General features: G+C 32.3%; 1 protein-coding gene across 2 annotated transcripts in view; it reads right to left on the bottom strand.

The window, feature by feature from the left end:
* Positions 1-18,275, bottom strand: part of XRCC4 (X-ray repair cross complementing 4) — a 268,265-nt gene that overhangs the window by 129,985 nt on the left and 120,005 nt on the right. For both annotated transcript variants that reach the window (XM_068533655.1, XM_068533663.1), the window contains exons 4-6: positions 12,375-12,541; positions 4,864-5,016; positions 3,702-3,808 (exon numbers count right to left, since the gene is read on the bottom strand). In XM_068533655.1, coding sequence (XP_068389756.1) covers positions 3,702-3,808; positions 4,864-5,016; positions 12,375-12,541 — 427 coding nt within the window. The remainder of the gene's footprint in view (positions 1-3,701; positions 3,809-4,863; positions 5,017-12,374; positions 12,542-18,275) is intronic.

The raw sequence follows: 18,275 nt of genomic DNA, 5'->3' as shown, positions 1-18,275 counted from the left end.
CACAGTTTAGGAAATAAAGTCTGTAAAACAACTGCTACCTCTCTAGAAATTCTGGAAATTAAGACATACAGAAAGCAAATCTTACTAGAGAAAAACATAAAACGTAGTCGTGGGGTGGTATCGACTGTGATGTTCAAGTTTTAGAATACTTCAGAGATCTACCTTTACCTAATAAACTGTTAGTGAATATTTTAAAGGTTTTTCTTAAACCTTTAAATATGGTGTAGTACATATGAACATGATGTCACTTATTGGATTGAACTACTTGTCATTAGTTATTTCCTCAACAATCCTAACGATGAGGGAAATTTAAAAACTTTGGAGGAAAACAGTAATAAAACAGATTGCTTATTCATAAAAACGTTACCTATCAGTTTCCTACAAACTACAATATCCCTTCCCTACTTCTGGGTATATGCATAAAAATTATTTAGTGGTTCCACAATATTCATTCAAATCTTTTACTTGAGTGAATATCGTGGAACCACTAAATGATTCTGGGCTCGCTAAACCTCTTGATCATGCAGGAATGAGGTAATAATTTAAACAACTCATGAGGAAATCTGGTGATTTTAATAATTAATGATGAAAATATATTTACATAATAAAAATTACTATCAAGTTACAGATCTAGCCATTTAAAGAAATGGCTTTCTGAAAGATAAATGTATTAAATCCCATCGATTTGTTTTCCTCTAGTTTTTATTGTACAGAAAGCACACATGAACCTGCAGTATCTAAAATAAGTTCATGTATTTACTTGTACTCTAAGAAGCTATTGTCAAGACAGCAGAATAAGGAAGAAATTCTCACTGCTGTACCCCAAACACATAGTAGTAATATATAAAATACCAAAAGACTAAACTGTGATTAAAAAAAAAAAAAAATCTCATGGACTTAGAATATATTTTGCTGCCATAAAAGAATAGATTATGGAATCTGGTAAATTATGAGGCTGATTTTGTTGTTTAACATATATAATGTTTTTCCTCAGATCTATGGAATCTAGTGCTTAATGCAAAATTAAGCACTTTAGATCTAAGATTCACTTTTTTTTCCTTTAGCAAATCAGTTTCATGAACACTTCTTGCTGAAGCAGAGAGAAAAGAACAGTTAAAACTTCTAATAAAAATGCTCTTAATTCTTGACATAGAAAACTTGTCAAAAGCAAGTTAAATGCAAAAAAGAAAAATTAGAATCAGAGACCTATGGTCAAATATGTTGTGAACTAGATATGAGTTAAAGAAAAAATTCCATGTAAAATATAGAAAAAATACGCAATGACCTAAACATTTTTGAAGAGAAATTTTGCCAAATTTAAAAGAGTACAATTATAACGTAAAGCTTTGCTTAAAAGAGACAACACATAAAGGACCCCATTCTCATATACCCATGTTTAACCGTATACTTTCTCTTCAAAAATAATTTTCATCTACATCAAAGTTTCGTGAGATACTCTGAATAGGGAACAAAATCAAAGGCCATTGTGTTTAATAAAAATTCAGAATGTTCAAATTGGAAAGAGTACAGATTCTCTTTCTTTGTGAGCTTTCAATTACATCTGATTATTTTAAAAAGATTTCATTTTTAAATGGGCCACAAATGTAAACCAAGCATAGCCTCCAAATGAAATTTTACTCTCATATGCAAAATGAGAGTCTGTGTGTGACTGACCCAATTCAAATCTAATTAGAATCATATTAATCAATCAACTAATTTAAGCAACACCAGAACGTTTCCATGAATGCAATTAGACACTTTCCTGTGTCTTTGTTCATTTATTCTACCTTCTTTCCTGTCATTAGGGGAAGTGCCCATGCTCCTAGCTAAATGAATCCTGCCGTTTGTGCATCTGATACCATCTTCTCTACTTAGAGACAGTATTTTAGCAATTCTTACCGCTGTCTACTGCCTGGACATTTTTTTCTCTCTCTCTTTATGTACTCCCATCAGTATGCAAACATGGCATTATTTCTTTCATCTAAGAGAAAAAAAAACCCTCTTGACCTCACTTCCACCTCCAGCTCTTGACCTGGGTTTTTCCTTTTTTTTGCAGTAAAACTTGTTAAAAGCGTTGCTGATATTTGCTATCTCTTCTCCAATTCTCTCTTCTCATTCCTTTTGAGCCTCCTGTTCTATTCCCCACCATTCCACTGAAAATGTTTTATTAAGAGCCGCAGTAACATTTGTATTGCTAAATACAGCAGTCAGTGCTCATCCTCATCTTCCTTGACCAATTCGCAGCATTCAACTCAGCTGATCACAGTCTCCTCCTTGAAACAGTTTGTTGACTTGGCTTTCAGGATACCACACCTACAATATTTGCTGCTCCCTCAGTCTTCTGCGTTGGTCTCCTCATCTTCCTGACCTCTGCACACTCAAGTGTGTTAGGGCTGAGTCCCTGGACCACTGCTCTTTTCGGTCTTCTCAAACTCCCTTGAGATCTCAGTCAGCTCTAAATACCATCTTATTTGTCAGCAGGAGCCCTCCCCCAAAGTCCAAATTTGTATATCCATCTCTCTACTCAATATCTCAGAATTAATGTTTCCAAAACTGAGGTCCAGCCCTTCCCCTCGCAGTCTCCCCCACCTTGCTAGGTCAACTGCATCTTTCAATAATAGTTCATTCCAAAAAGCTTACCATCACCGCTGTCTTTCTCTGATGACCCATACCCACTTCATCAGCAAATCCTGCTGCCTCTAAACATTTCTAGAATCTGCCCTTTGTTTACCACCTTCACTGCTTTCACTCTGGTCTAAGGCTCTCTCATCCTTCACTCACTGTTGAACTAGCTTTCTGTCTGTTATATCTTCTGCACTTATCATCCTATATTCTCAACACAACAGATCAATCCTGTTAAAACTTAAGTCAGATCATGTCACTTGATTAGTTAAAATTCTGTAACAGTTTCCAGTATCACTCAAATTGAAAACTGAAATCCATACAATGGCCTAGAAGACCTTATACATGATCTGGCCTCTTTGACCTCATCTCCTAATACTCCCTATCTTCATCTTTCCACTTTATGCATACTGCTCTCCATGCTATTGCTTGAACACATCAGGCAAACTCCCACATCAGGGCGTTTGTACTTAACTGCTTTTTCTGCGTGGCACGCTCTTCCCACAGGTAGACTTATCACCTTTTCACCGAGGTCTTTTCTGGTGCCTTAGCTAAAATCACAATCCTCATCCCTATTCCCACCCTGACATTTTTTATCATCCTTCCCTGGTTTATTTTTCTCCTCAGCATTTATCACTCACATACTTTAATTTACTCATCTTGCTGTTGTCTGTTTCCCTGGCTAGAATTTAAACTCCACGAAAGAGGAAATTTTTGTGTTTTGCTCTCTACTGCATAGAAGAGTTCCTGGTACATATTTGACGTGAAGACATACCTTGCTTATCGCTTATGCATCTTTGTTTAATAAGGAATAGTATACCTTGATGTATATGTGTGTGTGTATGTATATACATGTGCATGCTTGCTTGTTTTGTTGTTGCCAACGAGTTGCTGCATTTTATAATAAATATTAATTTTTAACATTAAGTAGTTGTGGTTTTAGACTAAAAACCCGAAAGAATGTGTGTAGAAAAAATTATTTTCATAATATTTTTCTTTAATGTTTATTATCATAATAAGTAATAAATAATAAGCCCAAGTGAGATGTTCAACAAAGGAAATAAATGTATTTACTTTACCTGGACTTAACACAGAGGGATTAGGTGGGATTTCACTTTCCTCATCAGTACTTTCATCATAGATTGCATCTCTGTCAGTAGTCATTTCAGAACATGTTGGAGTTTCCCTAGAAACAGAGAGAGGTAGACATATAAATTATTGGTTCATTCCTGGCTAGGTATCAAATTCACCAGTAAGTAATTATAGAAAATATCCCTGGAAAAACATTGTAATTAAACAAATATATATTGAAATATATATAATTAAGATGAAAGCACTTTAAAGACTATATGTTAACTCTCTTAAAAACAAGTTTCTCTTTTACCTTATATAAATGTGGTTTAGTGCTCACTATAATTAATTCTTGAGTCAGTTTATTATCATTTATTATTTATCTATCAAATCACAATACTATTCTTCTAAATTACCTTCTGTGGGTCACAGAGTAATCAGTACTTTACTGATCTCAAAGCAGTTCTGCCTTTCAATTGGTCTCCCCAAAATTCTGAGATGGGTACCTTTATTCTTATTACGAAGATATCCAAGTAAGGCACAGAGAGTTTAAGGACTTGCCCAAAGATACTATCTATCAGTACCAGATCAACACTTGAACTAGGATCATCTGACATCAAACATTATATTCTTTATATTATGCCATTAGTAGATTTGTGCTTTCTCTCAGATTCAGGGTAAGAGACCCAAATCTATATCAGCTAATGCCCAATATTATTATAATTGTCCAAGCCATACCAGTCATAAGTCACCTATGATTATTCCTTAAAAATCAAGTACATATTCACATTTAGAGCCACTTGATTCTAAAATTAAGCATTGCTTAGACATCGAGATTACAAATGTGTGCCCAACTCTATGGTTCTGCAGAAGATGAAAGTTTTTAATTAATATATTTCTTCGTGATGCCTAAGAATTAAACTAATATTATTTAGGTAAATCTCACGCCAGTTTTATGATTTAAGTCTAGGTGTGACAGTTGGGCAGACATGGGAGAGATCATGTTGAGAATTTGCCAGTCCACTGCATCTAACAACCAGAGCATCCAACCCCAGACTATCAAATGATCTCATATTACTAAAAAGTTGGCATCTAACTTTCATTAAGTTTGGGAAGAAATTCCACTAAAATGTCTGCATCTGCCATCCCAAAACAGAAAGGTCAAAACACCTTTTATGTTCGATGTTCTTTTCCAGTTCTTGAACTTCATTTAACAATTTATGTAAGCTTCTGATCTTTGCTTTCTTCTCATTCAGCACCAGAATGAACCGTTTATAAAGATCAGTCTCCAAAGCGTCCTTAGCACTCACATATTTTTCAAATCTAAAATATAAAAAAACAAATAAATAAATCATGCAGGTTTTGTTTCAGCATTATTCAATCTAATATTGAAGACAATTTCAAGAAAATTTTTCAAGAAAAATACAATTAAAATCATTTTAACATGTTTTCATTGATTTAAAGTTTTATATAGGTAAACAAATAATTAGAACTTATTGTTCATTAGCGTTTGTAGTTTACATACTGAGAAAAGGATAGAAATTGGAAACGGATAGCAAAAAAGCTTTTAAAACATCTAAATGCCTAAATGTAATAACTTATTCACATCTATGGCTTATTTCCAAAAGAACATATTTGTGGGAGAAATTTCAAACAAGTAACTATAGCCTATGTATCTTGTACTTTGTTAATATTACTATAACAGCAACCATGATCTTGTTTTGTGATTAAGTAATTTACCTAATCTGTTCTCCCCAAATAGATTATGAACTGCTCCACAACAAGAACATGACATACCCAGTTGTATCTTATAACCCAGCAAACACACACACACATACACACATACACACACACATATTTTTATCCAACTTGAAATTTCCAAGGAGATTAATGAAACAGCAAATGTGAAACACTATACATTTTAAAATTTAGATATATAAGACAAAACATAAAATTCTCTATCATTTATAATTCTTCCTACAATGTTCAAATGAGCTAACAAGAGACTGTACTAATTTTAATCTCTCAGATATATATAAAATAAAGAAGGCAAACTAGCAGAGGTTGTATATACTTGATATGTGCATACACACACACCATGAATAAACCTCTATTTTAAAGATTCAAATATAAATTATTTCATGTAATATATTCTTTTAAAAGTAGTTTAGCTCTACCTGGTTTTCTCTTTACCATACTGTTAATTATACTTGTTGTTCTATACAGGTATTCCAGTATTTTCATTATATATATTATTTAAATATATATATTTTTCAGTGAAATAATTAGAAACAAAAATGTCAAAATTTGATATACATGCCCTCATACTTTCAAGAGACTACCTAGCTAGAAATGCAAAGAATTAGGGCCTCTCATGGGATGAAAGGGAACATATGGCATTATATTTTCTGGGACCAATTACAGCAGTCTTATACCATAGTCATTGCCAAGTCTGTGAACTCCGTAAGGGCAGAGAGCATGTATGTTTTATTGGCTGCTTTATCCTCTGTGCCTAGCATAGTGTTTGGCATTCAACAGATGTTGAATAGCTATTTATCAGATAAATGAATGAAGTGAGAAAGTTAATATGGACACCTTATAAAGAAATGGAAAACCAGTGATTCTGAATATTATATTTTTCACTCCTTTAATAGCTATTCACTATTGTAACAGTAATATTTTTCATCTTCTTCAAGCTTCTAAAACATTGTGATATTTAAGTGATGCACATAATGGTACAGCTAAAAGAGTTTAGGCATAGAAAGGAAGAAAATAAATGAAAGAGCGTAGCGATGCATAATACTTATATTTTGTAAAGAGGGAATCAATTACATTGCCTAAAAGGCTAATGGATTTTAAAATAAATAAATGTGACCAAAAGATGCATGAAAGTAAAATTAAAACGAAACCTGGGATGTGGTTCAGGGGAGAAAAACAAGACCAGGGGAAGTGACGAAAATTCCTCATCTTATAGCAGGGAGCAAACAAGTAAATCTTAAATTTCGGAACATTAAGAAGTAGAGTGAATAAGTATATGTAGCAAATCACCAAAAGAATGAAAATAGAAATTCTAAAAATTAATTACCTCCAAGGGTAGGCTAAGGATAGAGGATTTTTAATTTCATACTCATCCGTACTTGCTGAACATTTTATTCAGGCTTAACTTTAATTAAAAAAATTGTTTATCCACTTGCAAAAAAAACTGTGATAAATATTAATATAAATATTAATATATCATCAAGCAAAGCTCTCTGAGAAAGTACTCCAAAAGGTGTGGGAAAAAAAATAGAGCCAAAGTTGAGGAGAAGCTGCCAATATTGACGGCTTATTTTAAGCTGGGACATGTTACTGCATTTATATTTCAGATGCAAAGTGTTTGTAAACATTATATTCTTATTTTCTTGTACTATTTTCCAATGTAACACAATAACAAATGTTTAAAAGGTAACTAGAACATACACCTGAGTGTACAATAATAAAATAAACATATACAAAGTAAAAATCAGTTATAAAAATTTACAATAAAAATCTTGTATAATAATTCAATATGTAAAACCATAATAGTAACCAATTAGTAACTTATCTGATTTAAAGGCATATTTAATTTCCATATAAATCACTTCAATAATTCTTGATTGAAACATTATGTGTACTTACCAACTATCAAGCAAATTTCCAAACCTTTATTAAAATTAACATTTGGTATAACTCATGAATTAAAAATGAAAATAGATATCAAAATGAAATATATCTTTTTGTCTAAAGAATATTATTAATCTGAATAGATAGTGTCACGGCTACATTGTCAAAGGTAACAACATTTCTGTGATAGGAAAGCAAACTCAGTAGAATGAATGGCATTCTGTGAGTTAACCTTGCTTGGTTTTAGCAAAGCTTTAGGATTTTGTTACAACCAAACCTCTAATCATTAAACTGAATAACACTTCCTAGACAAAGCTGGGGAGTGGGAGTTGGCTAGGAAATAGTATTATTGTGAATAGTTTCAGGATATGAATTTACTCTTGATTATTAATTATTAACAAATTCAGAGAACTCTATCTTTTTATTTAATATTCAGTAACTAACAGGTACATACCATCCTCCCATCACATTTGTAATGCCATTTCTCCCTTACAGCATTATGATGTTACTATGCCTTCCATATTATTGATACTTGCCTCCTGCCAACCTCCACCTCAAGAACTGAACAGGTATTAGTAAGTGAGACATATGGGATTCATTGCTAAGTTTAGCAATACTAAAGGAGAACTTACATACAACCAGATCAGACCACAGCTAGTCCACGGATCACCTCCAAAGCAAAGCTCAAACCTGATGAAACCATAAATAACATCAAACAGGAAAGGCCTAATGATGCTTTATCCTTTTAACAGTGACTGGGACAACAGAACAATAAAGTTTAATCAGCAGCCTAGGACTGAGGTATCTAGGAACTCGGGACCAAAGGATAGTACTTAAGAAAAAAAAAAAACCTAAAAGAGTGAAAACTAAATATGGAAAACACTGAATATTCAAAATAAAATATTTCTGGATGGGAAAACAAAGAATTTAAGAATAAATGTCAAAAAAACAAAAAAGGGGCTTCCCTGGTGGCACAGTGGTTAAGAATCCGCCTGCCAATGCAGGGGACAAGGGTTCAAGACCTGGTCCAGGAAGTTTCCACACGCCACGGAGCAACGAAGCCCGTGCGCCACAACTACTGACCCTGCGCTCTAGAGCCCGCGAGCCACAACTACAGAAGCCCGCGTGCCTAGAGCCTGTGCTCCGCAACAAGAAAAGCCAACACAATGAGAAGCCCACGCACCGCAACCAAGAGTAGCCCCCGCCTGCTGCAACTAGAGAAAGCACGCAGGCAGCAAGGAAGACCCAACGCAGCCAAAAATAAATAAATAAATTAATTAATTAATTAATTTAAAAAAACAAAAATGAGAGCAGAAACAAGGTAATTTCATGGAGAAATAACATCCAAAATAAAAGAGTAAATGATAACCCAAAATAAAACAATATATATGTAAATGTGAACATGTGGTACTTAGAAACAGTGCAGTAATCCTTGTATTTACAGCTCTGATCAAATTTATATCCAGGTCAGGGTTGTGCAGCAAAAGAAAATCTACATAGAGTTCAGAGGACAAAGAATGCTAAAAAGAAATGGAAAAGCAAGCAGTGGTAAAGAGATTTAATAAGCCTTTAAGTACTGAAGAAGATGGTAAACAGCTGTTCCTCATCCTTTCTGATGACAGAACAAGAGGAAATGGCCTTCAGTACACCATGAAGGACTCAGATTACCAATAGATGGAAGGAAGAATTTTCTGCCTGTGACTGTTCTTAAACAATGTAATGGGCTACCAACGGGAGTTGAAGATATCTCTTGAGGTCTTTAAAAATTGGACTAAATTCATCTGGCTATAATGTGATCCTAGCTTGAAGGCAGAGAGATGAAGTAGAAGAGCTTTCAAGGTCTCTTCTATTCTAATGATTCCATGAGTGTCAACCCAATTCAAAATGCTGAAAACTGCCTTCAATTATAGGTTTAATAACTATAACTCAGAGTAAAGCTAGAGAGTTTCTAACTTGATGTCTGAGTGCAAACAAAAGACCTATTCAGTAACGTGGAACTTGAGAGTTGTTATTTGAAACTAAATAGGAAAAACCAGTGAAATAAATATAGCTAATGAACTAAGGATTTACATACAATATTTCTAATGTCTTCTCCTTTATCTAAACTATACAGAATTAAATTAATCCAGTAATGTCACTTGTTTAAAATGGAGCTAAGACTGCAATTATTAAATAGCAAATAAAAGAATAACAGCAAATATATATGTTAAAAGTCTACACGTTAAATCTCATTCTTTTTACTCTTACTGTAATTCCTCACTCCTTACTCAAACCTTATTTATTTATTCTCCACTGCCATCCCACATGGAAATAGCTTTAGATTTGGCTCTGATTATAATAATGATACATATTTAAATACAAAAATATATGCAAAAAATACTCCCAAGAAGTAAAGGAAAATTTAATCCACAATTCCAGACACACACTATTATCGTTTAATTTTCTCCTTCTAGATACTCTCTAGCTAAAGACACATTTTACAAAAAAATGAGACACTCTTCATGTTTTTGGAAATTCACATTTTGCCTCAACACATCATAAACATTTTCCATGGTATAAGCACACATGTGTATGATTGCTTTTTGCTCATATAATATCCTATTGTGTATTAAATATATTTCAGACCTATCTACCATAGCTTCCAAGGGAATTCTCAGCACCTATTTTGTGCCCCACACCCCCACTCTCCCAGGCACACATAGTCTTGAACAATGATAAGGAAGAAATGATTGGATCACGAATGGACACTGATATAAGACTAATCAGAAGCAGCACAGGAAACTGAACTGTGACCAGGCCTACTGAGATGACCTCAACTCTACTATCTATGTCGTCAGTTACCTAACTCAGTATGTTTGTATCCTATTTCTAATCTCTCTAAAGACTCTTGATCAGTACTACTGCCTTATGGAAGCAGGAGCTGTAAATCCTTTGCTCATTTCCCAGTGTACTAAGGCTCTGGAGAGGGAACACTTCAGGAAATACTGCTTGGCCATGACCAAGGTGTATTTACAGCTCTTTAAAATGGCCACTTTCTCTGTGATACGAAAGAAAACCAAATTTGGAAAATAGATAAATCTACTAATCCAACATCTAGAATACAACCAAGAGCCTAGAATTCTCTGGAGTCGATTTTGTTTCCTCTGTTTGAAGGGCCACTCCAAGGGCACACATCTTCAATTCCTGAAGAAGATATGTGATCCAGTATTTACAAAATAAAAGAATAGCTGGAGCATAATAAGACTGTGATAAGCTACATGGCTATGCCTTTGATCAGATAGGTAACTTTTTGCCACAATAACACAAAAGAATTTTCTGGGTAATTCAGAAATATCAAATCAAGCATCCTTGGGGCACATATTATATATACCCTCATATGCTGTTTTCCAGCGCAAGGTATATTTGTCTCCACTGTCTCATCTTTGTTCCCTGCTGCTTTCCATCCTATGGCAGTGGTGTTGAATACTGATGAGATAATACCTCTTTCAACCTCTGGCAGACATTTTAAAGCAATTTGCTCAAGTACCAAGTACCCAGTCTGCATTTTTGTGGGCAATTTGTGAATCAAATTTCCAATCATCCTGAGGGTATTTTGAGTTTTTAATATAATGGCTTATCACGACCAGAGTACGTCTCCTTTCATTTGATTCATTTTGTATATAAAATAGAAAAACACACCCAAACTACTGATATGAGCCCCAAACATGCTTTCTAGAACAAATATTTGATATTAATTCATAGGAACATGAATTTTAAAGAGAAAGTTAAAGAGAAACGCTAAATTATTTTTCTGTATGGTTTCCTAACATTTATATTATTTTGATTTGGTCTAATTACTTTATATAATTGGAGATAAAAAATTAATTCAGAACTAAAAGAAAACAAGATACTTTATTAATATAATAAATGAGAGCCAAATAGAACCAAGTTTTAGGTGATAGTTGTTAAGTTGATGCCTTGCATTAATTAATAAATATAAGTAAATGTATAGAAACAATTTCCTCTAGTCAACCTCATTTTCACATACATATATTGATGATGATAAAACCCTTCACGTTTTTCATGCACTCCCCCATATACTTACTAATGTCCATAAAGAACAATCTTAGTGAGTGCCCTAAAAAGACCCTAAACTGGATAAATGTTCTTATGTTTTAGAGCAACTGGTTTGAATGAAAGATAAAAAATCTACTTTATATACTGGATGTAATAATAATAATTATTATTTTATATATTCTACATAATTATTTCAAGTGTTGCAATGTATATATATACAAATGCATGCATATTATATTTGTGTATCTTTATAGAGATACAAATATTCACAACATATATTTTATTTCCTTCAAACATCTTTTACACAATAGAGTAATACAGGCTACACCCTGGACCAGCCTAGATTATGATATAGCTGAGAAAAATGCATAATTGAGAAGATAGGTCACTTTCTTCTTCATCGTTTAAAAGATAAGGAGCAAAATCAGGAAAATAAAAGCTTTCAAATGTCTTATCCAGTAGTAACAATTACGTCTTTTTAAAATGCTGATAGTATGAATTTTCAATCAATCAGCAAAAATAAGTCTTTATTAGGAACCAAAACACAAACTTCACTTGAAATAGATGCCATTCATAAAAAGATTCCGAATAAGGAATCAACTATGCTTATTTATATTTCATGCCTTTTTTATTCATTATTAATCTTATAATTTGAAGTCAATTAATCCTTATAAGTATCAACTTCCTAAACTTTGATTAATATTAATGGGTTCTGATTCTCATTGTCCAATTACTCCTTATTGTTATTAGTTTGCCGGTGCTACCAAATATTAAGGACCTAAAAGTGTTAATGTACTCATAAAATGTACAATAATGACCAATAATTTAGTTTAATCACATTAAGTAAAGGTATAATTAATGATAGATTTCATTTTAAATATATGCTAGTCTACATATATTATAAATGTATAAATCATTAACTTATAGCTACAATGATATAAAGAGCTTAGTGTTTTTATGATACAAGCACATTATGCACACACCGTCCTTGGACATCATTCCAGTCTCTCAGAAGCCTTTCATTTTCTTTCTGCAGGTGCTCATTTTTGGCTTGGTTTTCTGCAATGGTGTCCAGGCAATGACAAATAAGTTCTCTAATGACCTCAGCTGGGTTTGCAACTTTCTCTAGGTTGAAGGAACCAAGTCTGAACTAGAATGAAAAGAAAACATGATTAGCTTTGGGGGAGAATATCAAGATTGAGTGTCCCAGTTTTAAATACACGTATTTTCTTCTGAGGGGAAAAAAGTGTAAGATTTAAATATAGCGCATTTACCAGATATAAATACAATGAACAAAACTACTGGGCAACTTCCTACTTTCTTACTAAAGCTTATCATATAAATCAACATATAACCTAAGAATAATTCTTTTTAAGTGGTAAGTCTTTCTCCCACCTCCTAGCAGAAAAGAAAACAACATAAATACCATATAAGCATACTACCATCTGTTTGCTACTACCTAATTTAAGTCACTATCCTCAGAATAAGGAAAGAAATTATACATGAAGACTTTTTTTTTTTTTTTGGCCATGTGGCATGCATGCAGGATCTTAGTTCCCTGACCAGGGATCGAACCCGTGCCCCCTGCAGTGGAAGCGCAGAGTCTTAACCACTGGACCGCCAGGGAAGTCCCTACATGAAGATTCTTAACTCTAGTTTCTGTTAGTACTGATGTTAAAATCAAATAACTGACACAAGCTACTTGTGAAGAAAGAGAAAAATTTTTGTAATATCTAAGAAAAATATAGGGTTTTAAAAAACAGATAAACCTGGTAACAGTCATTACTCCTTTATCAAAAACCAATAACTTATTACTATATATTATAAATAATAATGTCACATGTCAAACTTGAGTACTTTTGCATAAAGGTAAGACTTATAAAAATATCTTAATTCCTCTATTAGAGGGCACTACAAAATAAAACAGTGTAATACAATTTTATTATAGTTAAGGAATTCTGAAAGGAACACAGGCTTTCCTCATTTGGTAGATAAAGTACTGAAACACAATGATTTACTAATAACTATAATATCCTTACTATTAAAATTAGAATTATTATAACTAAAATAAGCTTTTAAATGACAATTATAATTATATAGCCACCATACCTTATAATTGAAGTATAACTCAAGCATAGCACAAATACAAACTCATCTAATCATCACCAAAATGGAACTATTATTATATCCATTTTATAGATTAGTAAAGTGAGGTTCAGAGTAGTTATCTAATATATTGAAGGAATAAAATCAAGATCCTACTATACTATCCTGTTACACTGTTTCCTGACATAAATGAGTATGCTAAACAAACAACAAATAAGAGGAAGAATTAGGTTCAGAACCTACACATAATTCTGAAGAGAGATTTTAAAGGCATTAAGTAGGTGGCAAAATTGAGAGTACAAAAGGGTGTTTTTGGTTTTGTGTTGCTGTTTGTCTCCTCGATCAGTAATTTCTATTATGGCATACACTAATAGGAATATTTCTAAAGTGTCTTGCTTGTAAAGGAGTATTTCTATACATATGTTACATACAGATTGAGAAATATTTAACACTGATTGATAATTCTGAGACAAATCATTGTTAGTCAGTTTACAAATAAAACTAAAAGTCACTACAGTAAAAATCCAATGTTTGCAATCTGAGTGGCAATTTATAAAACATTTCAGTTAATTCCTATAATTTAGAATCATTTAGTTGTTTAACCCCACAGAGTAAACTTTTCTGGATGAATTATGTTTACCAATTTAAATTTTCAGATTGAAAACACAGGTAGATATTTTACTTAATATTTTAGAAACCCTGTGAAAAGACTTAAACACTGACAATTCCTAGGTGTTGAAAAACATGTATATATACTTGCTTAAAATGTAAAGGAAAACAAAGGATATTTATATTCTTGTATTACAGGCACATTTTAGAGGACTGAATAGTACTGGTTTAGTCACAAAGAAATTGCGTATGTATTTGTGTGTGTATTTTTTTTTGAAATCCGAGGAGGTCACAATGTCTTCTTAATCCTTTAATTTGTTTTATCTCACCTCTTTCTCTTCTTAACAAAAGAATGGGAACCAGATTAAGAAAAATTGTCCTTTATTTCAATATTTTAATGAGTATATCCAGTTGTGTAGATAGATATATAAAACCTAAATTAGAGCTTAATTCTAATTTTAATAGTAAAATTATTATTTCAAAATAGTGTAATTATTATTATTAAACCTTTACCCAAAAAAGACTTGGAAAAATTCTAAGAATTTTGAAATTATTTCAGACTATTTGTCACATCTGATTTATTTCTCTTATACTAAGAATCAAATGGCCAAAAACATTTGCATATAAGTGCATATAATGAGTCCATTTAACAAGTATATAAGTTTAAATAGGGAAGTTTTATCTATGTAAAGAATATATAAATTGAAAGTAAATTTGAGCACTAACCTTTTAAAGCTTCTCTTATGCAAACAAACATACAAAAAATAAAGATTAGCTGTAGAATATTACTTTTTGAGTCCATACAGAACAGAAGAAAAATTAAGCTTATTTTATTTTTAGACAATAGATTACATTATCAGTAAAACATAAACCCACACCATGATTTTGTATTCTCGCATTATCACAATTGTCAGGAAGCTTTGACTAAGATGGACATTTTTAGAAAGGAAAGAGTTTTTCATCACTTGGAAGTTTCAACAACGTCAAATGGATAATGATCCATTATCCATTTCAAAGCGTGATATTCAGGATCACACGCTGATCCTGAATACAGTCATCAGTAAAATACAAATGCACAGATAAACAGAAGTCTATCCCCCTAACCTTCTATTTTAGATGGCAAAAGAAAAAGGGAACAATTTTAAATCACTAATAACAAGAAACTTCTTTCAAAATATCATTCAAATCCTTATATCCAAAATACCAAAAGAGAATTCTTAAGTTTCTTCTTGGCTATTCAGTATAGAATAAACTTAAAATGTCATTTCTTCTTAAGAGTAGGCAAGTATTTTTCAGTTTCTTTTTTTTCTAATTATATTCACTAGTTTTGGGTTCTTTAACAGGCGTGAACATCTGTTATTCCAAACAATAAAAATAATCAAGAAGTATTTAAAACTCAATCCAAGAAAAATATTTTACTTGAAATATTCTGCTTATTTTGTAGAAAAGTTCTGGAATGTATGAGAGAGTGAGTCTGCTGGACCATCCTGTCTGTATATACATGGTTCAGAGCCAAGGCAGGAAGCACCTTTCCACTCTCACTACCTCTGTTCCAGCCTGTCTACCTCATAGATGCAAGGGACCCCACGCCCATGTGAACTGGACTTACAGAAGGGCCTCAAATCAGGCCTAATGAATTGAGAAGCATAAAATATTTCTACGCTCTAACTCTATATTCAGCCCATCTTTATACCATCCCTCAAATGAAGTGGCAACTTTAGAAAAGTATTGTTTTTAAAACTAGCAAATTCCAACAAAAGTTACACTGTATGTTTTTGTCAATTTAAAAATCTTTTACTTTAGTTTTTCGTTGGACATGTAAGGCTATTAACACAGATGTTCTTTATTAGTTCTGTAATTTCAAAATAATCTGCAATATGAAATCAGGACTTCAAATGGTACACCAGAGTCAGAAACCACAAATTAAAGACATTTTGAAAGCATATCTCTTCTTTAGAGGCATGGGCAAAAATAAATTTCTTTTTGTAGTTAGTTCTCAAGAACTTATGGAGAATTCAGTGTACACAGGCCTATACTAAGCATCTCATTCAGTCTATAATCTAAGATTTTAAGCTATGTTTTTATTATTCCATGTAAAAAAAACTTGAAAACAATTAACTTCTTAAATACTGGTAATCATAGTAGGTTGCACTAGTTGACTCTAAACTGTCATTATTTTAGCTAGCAAAACAGATAGCATCTTTGATCTGATCTGCATTAAAAATTCTCAGTTTCAGAAAACTTATCCATTTTCTTTAGCCAGGCTTTTATTCTGGATATCTGTCTGTCTGTCAATTCTTTAAATCCAAGATTAAATGCCACACCCCCTTACCCATCACTTCAAAGTCCAGATCAAATTCTCTTTAACTACTTTAGCCTACATTGGCTTCTCTGTTCTTGATACTTCAGAGTTTGTCTCACATAATTTTTCACTCAGTTTCATCCTCCCTATATTTTTCTCTTGTTGTTTCAGAAATGCAGTCTTTTCCTTTAAATTTCTAGCTCTTTGAGATCAGAGACCCTATCTTATGTCTTCCTTAGCCTCCACAGTGTCTTATACAGTTCTAGACATATATTAAGTGCTCAATAAAGACTTGAATTTTTTTTAATTGCAATGATCCTTATTAATAAGAAAATACAATTATAATGTGGCAGGTAAAGGAAATAATTGGGACAGTGATCCTCTGAATACAAATTAAGAAATATTTTAATCTGTTTAAGGATGTAACAGTTTTATTTTATTGAATAGTATAATTTCAACAAAAAGCGCATGGTTAAAATATTGCGTAAATGCTCTCGATACTGTGATAATACATAAGTTTAATAAAACCTAAAAAGATACTTTTTTTTTTACAGAGTGTATAGATATAAAGTTATATGTGTACTCAGTTATCAGGTTCTTTGGAGTGGCCAAACAGATAAAAGAGAATATATAGTACTGGTAAAATACACTAAATGAACACTAATTCCAGGGGAATTTTTTATGGTCATTCCAAATGTTTCTGGGGATAGGAGGATTATCAAGGTGTGAGTTGATACTCTGCTTAGAATATATCAACTAAAGACGCTGAATTTTGATATGTTATCAAAGTAGTCTAAATAAGCTTACAAAATTAATCTTTGTTACTGTCCTGAGAACCAAGATGTAAAGCTAAAGGAAAAGGAGGAATAAAGATATCTTGATGTGATTCCTAGGCAATAATGGTCAGATAGGAACTCCTTTTTTTTCAGTATGTGTTTTTAAATTTATTAGTATCAAAAAAAAAGTTTAGCTGTGTCTAGATATGTGTACACTAAAAAAGTAAAGCCTATTCATTATAGTTTGTAATACAGGATATTTTGTCTATTGTAGACAAATACATAGTTGTAAATATACCATTGTTGTAATACATAGCTGTAAAATTCTAGCAATAAAGGAAATCAATCAAGTTATGTAGTAAAAAAGAAACTAAACTGTATTACTTTGGCCTAGTTATGTTAATCATCAACTGTAAGTATTCTGAATCAACTATTTTTTACTAAGATCTTAGTATCATGAACTCTTTGGTTTTGTGACCTGCTGAAATGTTATTTTAGATTTAAATAAAAAATATTACAAATGAATCTTCTAAAACAGTGACATACCTAGGTTGACAACTGGTCACATTTAACTTCCAAGGTAGCTAGAACTGAGAAAAGAATACTGATAAGGACTTTCTAAACAGATAAGAGAGCTTTATTGTGAGACTATTAATCTCACCTTTCCAACTATTTTCTTGACCAAATTTCTTAAAGCTTATTTAAAAATGTTTAAATATCTCAAGATGATTATATGATCAAACAAGGCTCTGCATATGCAGAGTTGTAGATCTGTAGATCCTATAGGTTCTTACAATCAAAATGCAATCATCTAAAAGTGAAAATACACTGAGCTCTAATTATAGGGCTACAAATTATTAGATTTTAAGGCCATGCTATATGCTTTAATATATTAAGTACCATCTAAGAATTATTTGGTATTCATAATTGCAAAATTCATTGGTGGGAGTCAGAGAATCCTTGAGAATGAAAAGCCCAAAGGTCCATGTGATAAGACTATCTCAGAAGTTACTTTTACTTTGAATGACTGTAAATGTTCATTCCATTATGTCTTGAAATAGAGATGATGAGCCTTTTGGTTCATGGAAAAT

The sequence above is a fragment of the Eschrichtius robustus genome, chromosome 2 (genome assembly GCF_028021215.1).
Source record: "Eschrichtius robustus isolate mEscRob2 chromosome 2, mEscRob2.pri, whole genome shotgun sequence".
Taxonomy (NCBI): Eukaryota; Metazoa; Chordata; class Mammalia; order Artiodactyla; family Eschrichtiidae; genus Eschrichtius; species Eschrichtius robustus.
The sequence above is the reverse complement of the archived record's forward strand: the minus strand, read 5'-3'. Positions and strand labels throughout refer to the sequence as shown.